This window comes from Thermobia domestica, chromosome 10, assembly GCF_964235325.1.
Source record: "Thermobia domestica chromosome 10, izTheDome1.hap1.1, whole genome shotgun sequence".
Classification (NCBI taxonomy): domain Eukaryota; kingdom Metazoa; phylum Arthropoda; class Insecta; order Zygentoma; family Lepismatidae; genus Thermobia; species Thermobia domestica.
Genome location: NC_137463.1, coordinates 94,220,702 through 94,233,289, shown reverse-complemented (window position 1 = coordinate 94,233,289; position 12,588 = coordinate 94,220,702). Strand labels below are relative to the sequence as shown.

The 12,588-nt window shown below is 35.6% G+C and overlaps 1 protein-coding gene across 1 annotated transcript in view; it reads right to left on the bottom strand.

Moving 5' to 3' along the window:
* The window catches only part of LOC145662570 (uncharacterized), a gene marked incomplete in the record, with an annotated part of 86,866 nt that overhangs the window by 54,271 nt on the left and 20,007 nt on the right, over positions 1-12,588 (bottom strand). Inside the window, 2 exon segments of the mRNA XM_081728258.1 lie at positions 3,817-3,929; positions 6,353-6,585. Coding sequence (XP_081584384.1) covers positions 3,817-3,929; positions 6,353-6,585 — 346 coding nt within the window.

Here is a 12,588-nt window from a genome sequence, read left to right as displayed (position 1 = left end):
TGATAGGTCAAAAAGTGACAGAACTTTCTTCGTTAATTTTATACATACTATGTAAAACTACTGTATAAGTTCTAGTATCTCGAGTTCGGGAAGTCAGAATGTCAAAATTCCTTAAGATTCGTGTTCCTCGTGCTCTACTTTACAAAATATATAAAAATCAGGTGGGGTCCAGTTTGCTTCCCTGCAACCGAAAAGTACCTTGGAAGTGTCATCAAAGAAGTAACTAAAAAAAAAGTGCAAATGATCCCAGGTCAGTATTTGTAACACACAAGTTCACATCAGTACTTACGGAGTTCTAAACCATAAGAAAGTGGGAGGAAACGGGAGCAAATAAAAAAAAGTTGAAACACAGACATAAATCAATACAATTGTCTCAATCGATAGATGCTTTCACAATTGTTAAAAGGTGTAATTAAAAACATTGGTTTCGGTTTTGAAAACCGCTTTTGCGGTTTCGGTTTTGAAAACCGCATTTGCGGTTTCGATTTTGAAAACCGCTTTTGCGGTTTCGGTTTTGAAAACCGCATTTGCGGTTTCAGTTTTGAAAACCGCTTTTGCGGTTTCAGTTTTGAAAACCGCATTTGCGGTTTCGGTTTTGAAAACCGCATTTGCGGTTTCGGTTTTGAAAACCGCATTTGCGGTTTCGGTTTTGAAAACCGCATTTGCGGTTTCGGTTTTGAAAACCGCATTTGTCACAAAAACCGAAAACCGCAAATGTCACAAAAAATCAACAGCACTACTACTGATCTAACACGCTATATAAATAATAATAATAATAATAATAATAATAATAATAATAATAATAATAATAATAATATACAAATATCAGTCAAAATCAGTACCTGAAAACAATGAACATAAACTACAGTGGGATCAGAAGAAACGGTACCTACAAACAGACCCGACATTACCATCATCAATAAAATGAACAAAGAAGTGACTCTCATAGATGTTGTAGTGCCACTGCCTCAACATACGTGCAGCATTTAGTACGAAAATAAGGAAGTATAAGGCCTGGCAGACGAAATAAAAAAAAAAAAAAAAAAAAAAAAAAAACCTGAAAATGTTAAAAAATTATAATAAGATCAACTATTATCTCAGCTACAGCTATTGTTCCTGAAAGCACTGTGACGCAACTGGAACAGATAAATACAAACCAACTTTTAACAAACCTACAAAAGTCAGTAATTCTGTGCACCTGCCGTATGGTTAGGAAGTTCTCTCGAGAAGAAAGGCTCTTCTAATAGCTTACACTTCTTGAAGACGGCCGATAGATGATTAAAATAAAACCGGTTTAATCCGAGGTATAGTACTGACAATAATAATTTTTCGACAAGTTACTGCGAAACTCGAATCCCACGGGCCTATACAAATTGTATCCCTAGTAACGATTATAGGTTTCTATACAATACGACTCAGGTTTAAAATGGAGTTTTCAAGACACATCAAGCTACCAAAATATTCAAGCATATTGGTTTATAAGCTTATAATTTGAAATGGTTCTTCCTATTACAATGTTTCATGGCTGTTGCGCTGCTAATAAGCGTCCAGCAACATGGTATGGTGACAAATGTTGCGATATGCCTTGAATACTAGAGGAAAAAGTAAGTTATTATTATTATTCCATTAGTATTCGAATGACTGGGTGAAAGGAAACTAAAGGTGATCCTTTATTGTTGATTATATAATTATCATGAATCTTACAACAGAAAACTATTTTACTTTGCCTAAAGACCATATCTTATGGTAGAGAAGCGATGTCAAATACTATTTGAATTCGGCAACATTTGCTACTATAGACACCGTCAGAATTTCTATGAGGCTACGTGTTTCACTATCAAGGTCAAGCACTAAGCGAAAGATCTGCAGATGTATTTATACCGCTTTGTATACTGCCACTTTGTGTGTGTGTGTGTGTCTCAAATTATAAAGTCATGTGTGTTAACAATACAAGAAACAAGCTTTTAACGCATTAAAACGTTCTGGTTTTGAAAGACACACTTATTCGTAAATATGTCTTTCGTATATATTTATTCGTATATTGTAGACGTCTATCAGTTCTTATTTATATATATATATTTTTTTAATATTCTGATTACTAAGATTGCAAAGTAGGAATACTAGCTGAAAATTTAATGCGCTTTCATTTGGATTTTCTTATAGTAAAACCAAACGGATTTTGAAGTTCTGCCTTTATCTTATTTCCTTCACGAAGTTAATATTATACAGTGTTAACTTCAATTATCCGAATTCCGCCTATCCGGATCCCTAAATATCCGAATTGATATCAGGAATGAAATAAAAATTTTAAAAAAAATCTTATTTAAATATGAACTGTTTATGTTCGTTTGTAAAAGTATAATTTCCTTGAAATTCCTATTGAAGCCACCGTTAATATTTCTGTTCAACTGGAATTCTTTTAGGTCTATCATCGGTTATTCTAAATCGATATTTCACCAGTTTCCGAGATATTGCAATTCTCTATTGTCATATTTTAAGGAAATCAAGCTCTCCCCGCTGATCTAGTTGCTGCGCATGCGCTTTTGGTGTATGTGGTCCAGGATTCAATTCCCGGTGGGAGAGCACTGAAGAATTCATTTCACAATCATTCACCTTCAGTAATTATCTTATAGAATATAAACTTGTGGGATATTAAAATAAATTTTATATCATTCTAAGAAAATCTGTATATTAAAAAAAAAGTTTGTAGTAAAAGTGATCTGATTTCCAACATACATTATTATGTCTACCTTAATATCTTTAAACGAATGTTTAATTCGCCACTTAGCTTCATCAAACACTACCTTTACATGAGAATTAACAGAATATTAAATACTAAGCGACAGCTAAAGTTTTCCTGATTAATAGCTGCCAGCAAATGACCTTTCAGAAATAAAATAAGATACAAAACCTGATAAATCTCTTCTCCCCTGCTTATCTTAGACCGTATACATATATATTGTGTATACCCTCGAATTGCTCAGATTTATTTTTATTTCACACATTTGTAATAATAACTTGCTCAGATTTATTTTTATTTCATACATTAATAATAATAACTTTTGCTTTGCTCAGATTTATTTTTATTTCACACACTAATAATAATAACTTGCTTTGCTCAGATTTACTTTTATTTCACACATTAATAATAATAACTTTTGTTTTGCTCAGATTTATTTTTATTTCACACATTTGTAATAATAACTGTTTGCTTTGCTCAGATTTTATTTTTACTTAAAAGCAGACAACATTAACAATAACCTTAAAATGATTGTCCAAACAGGCACAGAAGTTTTAATATTTCATGTGCCTTTAAAATTACATTTGAAACATTCAACCATTTTGTTCTTAAGAAGGAATAGGAGCTCTCAATTGACATCAAGATGGTATTATTACACATGTAACGAACTTTTAATTTGCAATTTCAATGCTGAAAACTGTAAGTAAGATTATTATGACTCAGAGAATTAAGTTTTCAACTCTTATATCAACACCAGGATTAATAATAATAATAATAATAATAATAATAATAATAATAATAATAATAATAATAATAATAATAATAATAATAATAATAATAACAGCAGCAGCTCTGGTTGTTATTAAAACTCGAATCATATCGTATAAAACCTGGAAAGATAATCCTCAATTATATCTGGACATATCATTAGTTGAAACCCCACCAGCTGCATATCTGACGACGGTACTGAATACAGGTAGTAATCCACATAATTAAGTCTGTGTTGTTGCAAGATTTCAATTTTTAGGAGCGATTATGCGTGCTTTAAGCGTTTCTCTACCAATTTTAAAACTTACTGTCATGGCCAGAATTGAGTAGGTGTTCTCCAAGATCACATCCAAAAACGCGCTCCCGCAGGATGCCTGATTGTTTCAACTTTCTCCTCGATGGTCGGGATAGGATGAAACTCCTGTAAAAACAATACGTATTTCACAGTAAATAAACGAAAAATAAACAAATATAGTTAATGGACTAAACTTCACATTTTCTTTTTTCCGAATTTACTTAACGGTATTTAGAACTTATGTCATCTTTTAATTTTTTTTAGCTCACTGACTTATATAAAGAAGTCTTTTATTGTTTTCTTTGTAATTAGCTGGAATTTTAATTATGTGTTTTTTATTGATTTCTTCTTCGAGTCTAGTTCGCTTGCATTAACAAAATAAATTTGCATTAAATACAAATTTAATATTACTTAAATAATATTTGATTATTAAATATTAAAATTATATATAATAAAAAGAACGAATGATAATACCACTTGTAAATAAAAGTGCCCATGCTTGGATACATTTCTAATTTATCGCTTTCTAAACAACTTTCATGACGCCCGAATCTAATGGAACTATTTCTAAACCTATCTATCCATGGAGTCATGACAAAAATTACCTCGAAGTTGGGATATTTATATGTCATATTTGACATATTTGGTCTAGGAATTAATTCGTGCGGTTGGTACGCACACATTGAAGCTGAAGTACAAACACAAAATACATAAATACCTTAAGAAAAAATATTGTCCATCGCTAGCCACCACTTTCGCCCATCTGTCAGGCAATGTACGGATTCCGTGGCGAAAGAAGTCCTCATCCTTGGAAGCGATCCAGTCAGAGACCCATGTTTCGATATCTTCTGAAGAAGTAAACCGCTGTCCAATCAAATCGTTGTTCATGCAATCGAACAAGTAGTAGTCCGAAGGAGCAACGTCTGGTGAATACGGCGGGTGGGGTAAAACTTCCCATCCGACATTTTCTAAATAGGTTTTGACCGGTTTTGCGACATGTGGGCGAGCGTTATCATGTTGAACAATAAGTTTATCATGTCTGTTCTCCCATTCTGGTCGTGTTCTGGCCAGAGCTTGCTTCAAACGCATTAATTGTCGTCGATAACGTTCTCCATTCATAGTTTCACCCGGTTGCAGCAGCTCATAGTACACCACTCCTTTCATATCCCATCATATGCACAGCATAACCTTTGCACAGTGAATATCTCGTTTTGGTTGTGATGGACCTGGTTCACCTGGTTTCACCCAGGCCTTTTTTCGTTTAGGGTTCTCGTAATGGATCCACTTCTCATCACCCGTAATAATTCGATGCAGAAACCCCTTTCTGCTCTGTCGTTGAAGCAGCAATTCGCAAATGGTTTTTCGTCTTTCAACGTCTCTGTCTTTCAATTCATGTGGAACCCAATGTGACATCTTTTGAATCATTCCCATGGCTTTCAAGCGTTTGGAGACTGTTGTTTGATCAACGCCTAATGCTGCTGCAAGTTGTTCCTGCGTTTGACACGAATCCTGCTCGAGCAATGCTGTCAATTCTTCGTCTTGAAATTTTTTTGGCTGTCCAGCTCGCTCTTGGTCTGCCAAGCCGAAATCACCACTTATAAACCGTACAAACCACTTCTGACACGTTCGCTCAGCTAGAGCATGGTCACCATACACTTCCACCAAAATACGATGACTTTCAGTCGCACTTTTCTGCATGTTAAAGTAATGCAGCAGGACACCCCGCAAAAACACTTTATCAGGCACAAATTGCGCCATGTTCACTTAACTACAAACTGGTGGTTAACTACAAACTACTTAACCCGCTTTAATCCACTGCCCTATACTACGAACGATACGCGATGACAGGGGTTTGCAACACATGTGTGGATACACGGAACTGTGGGACGCTCCGTTCGTTGCGCCATCTCTTGTCCACCCACACGAATTAATTCCTAGACCAAATATTTTTTTCTCGTAACCCAGTAGACGGATATGCTTAGAAATACAGTAAAGCGCCGCTTTATCCGCGGTGCGCGAAAATCTTCTTAAACCCTGCTGCAGTCGTGTTCAATTACCTTTCACAAGTAGTTGCTGCGGATTGACATTCCGCATGCAAATAAGTACTGTATGCCTAAAACATAAAAATAAATTGCACTGTAAAAATTAATATTTCCAACAATAGTGCACGTTTTGAAGTGTAACTTTACTCTGATAAGCAGAAGCCAATCGTTGTAAAATATGAAAAACGGAAATTGGGAAGTGATTTGCGTGGTAGTAAATTATATTCATTGTTCACGGTGGAGTGAGAGTCCGCGGGCGACCACTGAAGGGTTAATTACAAACTTCAAAAATAAATAAATAACAATCCAAGCCAACAACCGGGAATCATTGTTTTTCCACGTGTGCAAGTTATTTGATAGCATAGCAAACGTATCAAAAGGTGTGGATAGCATTGTGGAGGGTAGACATTTACTTTTTATCTCACACGCTATAAATGAGAACAGTCATGCATTTCCATTCAAGTACATTAGTTTCAAAGAAATCTAGGAATGAAATATATTTCTTACCTGAAGAAAGCTATAAGCTTCCCATGCTTCCTGAGAACGGGCTTTGTCGGTTGAACCTGGCCAGAGGAAGGCGTGGTGGTGGTCGGTGGCAGTTGAAGGTTTTTGGGCACCTTGTCTCCGATCACTGCTACACACTCGCAAGGGAAGAAGCCCACCTCGAAGCCCCGCTTGCCACGCCACCAGATACTTTCGTCCGGTGGCGGCATGTCGATCACAGAGATCATGTCCCCAACCTATAGAATTAGATGAGACACCAAAAGTCAAATAGTGCAATTCAATGGTCAATTAGAAGAAAATCGACTACAAAAGCTTTAATAAATTATTAAATGGTATGGGTTTATTTCACATGTAAAACTTCCCAGTACAATCAATAATAGTATTGTCATTAAAAATATTACTCATTACGATTTCCTGATGCTAATACAAAAGAATAATTCTATCATTACAAACACAGGTTGCGGTGTAAGTCAGTTAACCGTGTTATAATTTTGCATTGATCGAACACAATCAACTGATCAATTTCAAAGCAAATTTATCTCAAATTAATTCCCATTTTTTGACATAATTAAAACACACATATTCCGAACAGTAAGATTCTGTTAAATGAAATAATACAGTTAAGAAGTATGTAATCATTATCATCATCGGACTAATAGGTGATATAAGTGTAACGTGACGTTAACAGAAACGGAAACATTCTGAGTTTGCATTAGGAGCAATCGGATCCGATTGAATGAAGATTTGATTTATAGACGATCCCAGCTTGCGCCAAGTGGATTTTATGATGGACAAACACCGCATACGTGAGTTTCTCGGTGTTCTCCCACTTTCTTTATTCCACCATTTCATTCATTTCTCATCATCACAGTCTCATTTAGCCCACACGGCATAACCATGGGACGTAATATTCAAAATTTCATTTCATTTCGATTTATAGAATTAAGACTAGTGAGTAGCGTAAAGCATTTCTGTTCTTAATCCTCATTCCAACAAGTGTCATAGGCATTCAACAGATTTTCGTATAAAATTTGAATTGATTCATCCTTCCGGCAAGCCAATTCGAAATGGCATTTTCAAGAGACTGTTTGCATTTGAAACGGAAATCAACAAGCCATCCATCATTAGGGAAGGAGTAGTGGAGCATGTCTGTCCAAAGCGATCAATTTAGACGTCAATCATACAGAGAACTAGATATTCCATAGAAAGGTGCGTGGCGAGTTCTGTAGAGAAGTCTACCAATACCGACTGTAGTTGCTGTAAACTCTGAAGATGTCAGACTTAAAACTATGACCATCTTTCTCTGTTACATTTCATGCAAGAGGGTGGTTTTGCGGGAAAGCTGGTATCCACTGGCGACGCTACGAGTATTTCAGATTTGTGTGAAAGTGATCAGACATAATGCAAGGATGTGAAATATTGAAAATCCCTAAATAGTTATGCAATACGTGCATGATTCCCCCAAAATTGGTATTTTAAGCCAGTTTCTAAAAGATATCTGGACCCTCTCTTTTTTTTAACCACTATTACGGGTACTACAGATTTGTATGTATTAACGCAATGGCTATTTCCCCAGATCAAGGAAGATTATGCAACATATTTCAGCAAGATTATGCGTCACCCCACTACAACTGCGACATTCGGGGACCACTTCGATGACAGACTACCTTAATAATGGGTTGGCCGTACTGAACCTTCTATTGACCCACAGTCCTTAGATATCAGCTCATGTTACTTCTTCTTCTTATATATATATATATATATTACAAAGGATCATTTGTTTGTACGTACAACCACTTGGTACGACACTGGTTGACCTGAATGAGCTTTCACAAAATCTAAAATTATTTGAGATTCTCACGTAACATTTGAGTAGTTACGAGGTAAAAGTCAATTTTCTTTTGAGTAGTTTAAACCATTTAACTGCGTTTGATAAACGAAATGATCAATCACTGAGATCAGAAACATCACTTAAACTTCCCTGTATAATAAATATTATCATTAAATGTACCTGATGATGTGTTTTAAGCATAAAATCTCGAAATAAGAAATAATTTTTCTTTAAATAAAAAAATAAGAAAACGATACTTTAATTGTAAGCTATAGACTGGTAGAAAAACTATTTCTTGATTTTTGAATTATTGGCATGCTCATATTATTTTTTAAAATTTTCTTTATATTTCCACCATTTAAAATGCAATTTCAAAGGTAGAGAGAACCCTAGTTCATTACACGTTCAAAAGAGCTGACGTTTAGTTAAAAGCTATTAGTGTAGAAGCAGTTAAAGCATCAGCGGTTCTCTTACTTCCTGTTAAATGATTAGGACATAGGAGAATAGCCACATGCTTTTCCTTGTAGTAATGTATTTATTACGGTGCAAACGCAATAAGCTTGATAGTAAAACAGCACCTATTAGTGGGCCCATCAGCTGACGTAATTTTCAGTCACTGTAAGAAGTAGAAGTTCTTGTAAAGGCACTCGAACCTCCCTCAACGAAGATGGGTTGTAAGCACTTTAGCACAACAAAGCTATTTCCTCAATGTCCATTAAGATGTGGAACGTTTTCAAAGATCTCTAAACCATCCTTTCGTGGATCACAACTCAATTTCTCATAGTAATTAACTAAATATGGTTATTTTACGTGCAAAAGCTTCCATCATAGAACTTAGTGTTACCATTGTATGCGACGGGAAAGGAAACACTTTTCCCCAACTTTTCATGATAGTAGATTAGCTATATCAACGATTTGGTAAATGACAAGGAACATAATGTATTCAATTCATCTTAAAGAATGTGTTCATCGAGTAATTTTACATTAACGGTATTAATTAATAAATTTTAGCTAAATAAGTTTAGTTATACTAAACCTAGCTAAAAGGTTTTTATACTAAACAAAGCCTACTAGTTATACTAAACCTATATAACACACTAGCAGAATGCCCATTCTTCACACGGTAATATACAGTTTACAGAAAATTTCTGAAATAAATAAACACAACTTTTTTTCTGGCCTTTAGGATATTACTTCATGTAAGCTTGATTTCACTCGAGCTTCGTAAATCATCGAGGAAGGTAATGCTACATATTTCAGCAAGATTATCCCGTCACCCCATTACAACAGCAACATTCGAAGACCACTTCAATGACAGACTGACTACCTTAACGATGGTTTCGCATACTTTACCTTGTCTTGGGCCAAGGTTCTCAGATATCAGTCCACATTTTTGCTTCTAAAAGCAGAAGTTTTGAAAACTCTGAAAAACATGTTCTTATTATTAATGAAGAATTTACGTGCCACGTATCGTCCCCTCGTGAGATATTCTATTCTTCGCAAAAAACTTGAACATCCCTTATTTCTTAGGATACTATTTCAATTAAAATGAAAGGGGGCGCGGTGGCTCAGTGGTAGAGCGTTCACCTCTGGTGCTTGGGGTCCCTGGTTCGATTCCAGCTCGCGCCGTATGGACTTTATGATAGACAAACACCGTGCTCGTGGGTTTTCTCGGGGTTCACTCGTTTCCTCCCACTTTCTTCATTCCGCCATTTCATTCATTTCTCATCATCACCGTCTCCTTTAGCCTAACCGGCATAATCGTGGGACGTAAAACTGAAAGATTTCATTTCATTTTCAATTAAAGTGAGGTGATTTTTTAAAAAATCGACTCAAGTGCTATGTACAGGAGTCATTTCAAATGGTTCTCCAATTTCTTCACATTGCGTATTTTATCATACAAAATTGGAAATTAAAATATTATAGCAGAATTTTCGAGAACGTGGAAACAAGTTTGCACTTATTTTCAATAATGAGTTTGTATGCCCTGTTTCATCTCCCCAGCTTGAGGGATTGGTGAGAAATTCTATTTGTGGCATATTATTTGATCCTCCTCTTAGGATACGTCTGCCAATCGAATCCAAAGAATAAAAACCCGACTCGACTCAAGTGCGATGTTCAAAACTTCAATTCAAACGGTTTAATCATTTTCTCGTGTAAAGACGACTCTGTCCGAGTGCTTTGCCTTTCTTAGTATTAATTAAGTAAAATTATCACTATTGGTAACGTAGTGCTTATAGTAACAAAGAAGTTTTTACTCTTTGTATGTCATACTGTAATTCAATAATTTAAAATAATTTGGTTGTTGATGTTTGCAAAGTTCAGTGCCGAGACTATATGAAAGGGATCTACAGTTTAACATGGGATCGAACAACGTGAGCACTCACTGGAAATTGAAAAGGAAATGAAATGAAATGCTTCAGTTTAACGTCCCAGGATTACACTCTTTAGGCTAAGGAAGACGATGATTAAGGCAAATGAATGATAAGGGAAGAATTGTGGAATGAGAATGTGGGAGAAACGGGAGTACCCCAAGAAAACTCATTATTGGTGACGATGTTGTCTATCACAAACTTGTTTGGCCGGAACCCTACACACCAGAGATAAGTTCTCCATCATTCAGCCACCGTGCTCCTGGAAATTGAACCCAATTCTCCCGCACCAAAGGCGTTGCTAATTATATAGCCAAGAGAGAGGTCAAAAATGATTTGCCGGTAATTAATACCCCCTATACTGTTCGATGAACGTAAGGAACAATATTCCGAATTTCAAACCAGGATGGAGAAAATACGGGTGGCTGCAATGGTTATTTTTATGTACAGCTCGCGCTCAGGCCGACAAGCAAAGACTGCAAATACTCGAGCCCAAACAAATAAATTATAATTACATTGAGCAGAAAGAATGGATGTTAGCTAATATGAGGGACCAGAAGTCTTTCGGTGTCTACCTTGAGAAATAATTTTAATTTACAAATCTCCAATTTATTTAATGGGTCTCAGGATTCTTCAGAGTATGCTCTCATGCATAAAAATTCCATTCTTTTGTTAAGCCTCCCTCCGACCAGAGCAGTCGTAACAATGGCGTACTTATTACGTACCAAAAACGAAAGAACGAAGATTAAAAACCCAGAACTCTGGGACGCCATGCTGCTCCTTAATTGTCTTAATTTGGCACGTTTTCTGCATCTCGATGAGCCAAGGCAAATAAAACAGGGCAAAAGAAATGTGAATGTAAACAATGGGGGACGTGGAAGACGACTCCACTAAATCACATTATCCTTGATGTGTCACTCTACTCCGTGCAATTATGGGTCGACCTTCAAACATTGTGTTGACATGAGAAAAAAGGAGAGAGAACAAAAACATAACATGCAAAGAGTTTCCAGAAGTTTTACCTCATTTGGTAAAAGCTACCAGTAGACATATGGTACGGCACATCAATAATACCCAGCTGAAACATTTTTTTCTATTTCACAAGATACTGAAATGCTAGCATGCATTAGTTTGTTAACTCTCTTGTGGATAAATGACTGTTGTGTTGCCCACGAGACGAGACCAGACGAGACGAGACGAGACGTGGAATAAGATTTTCTTGTCCCGTCTCAGAAAAAAGTTTTGAAGAAGTCTAATCTTGTCAATTTTTTCTCGTCTACTTTTGTCAATTTCTGCACTGATTTATTTCTTAATTTCATCTCAAAGTTATTAGAATCTTTCCAAGTTACGAGAAGTCCATGAAAGGGTGTGATGTAAGAACATTTAAAACAATGTTGTTATTGGAATATATATTGTGCAATGACTTGCGTATCTTCAAACGTTAATAAATGCTCTTCATTATGTTCGTACAATCACTTTTATCAACTAATAGCTTTTACACTATGAATCATGTAACTAGAGATGCAAGGGCTCGGAAAAAAACCAGCTTTTTTGGAAAAAAACTCGGTTTTTTCTGCTTTGCTTTTTTGCTTGGGAAATTTTGGGCTTTTTTGAAAATTCTGCTTTAAATTGATAAACCAGATTTTGTTTCGCTTCTCTACAACACAAAAAGTCATTTAATTAGTGGTTGATGCCGATAATAATATAAAACCTCGAAAATAAACCATGAATTTCGAAAAGATATTTCAAACAGTTTTACTTCCCAACAAATTTACATTATGAATTCCAAAGGATTAACCAATGTATATAATAAGAATTTTTTAACCTCCTACATACAAAAGTAAGCAGGGTTGGCAAGAGCCATGGTTGTTTTTGAAAATGCCAGAAACCCGTTTTTTTGGGGGGAGTTTAAACTAGGCTTTTTTGGTTTAAACCAGGTTTTTTGGGGTTTAAATATTTTGCTTTATGTATTTATATTACATATTGACAGAAATAAGTTTGTTTCGCCTTGGTGTTACTATGCAACAACGGGGTTA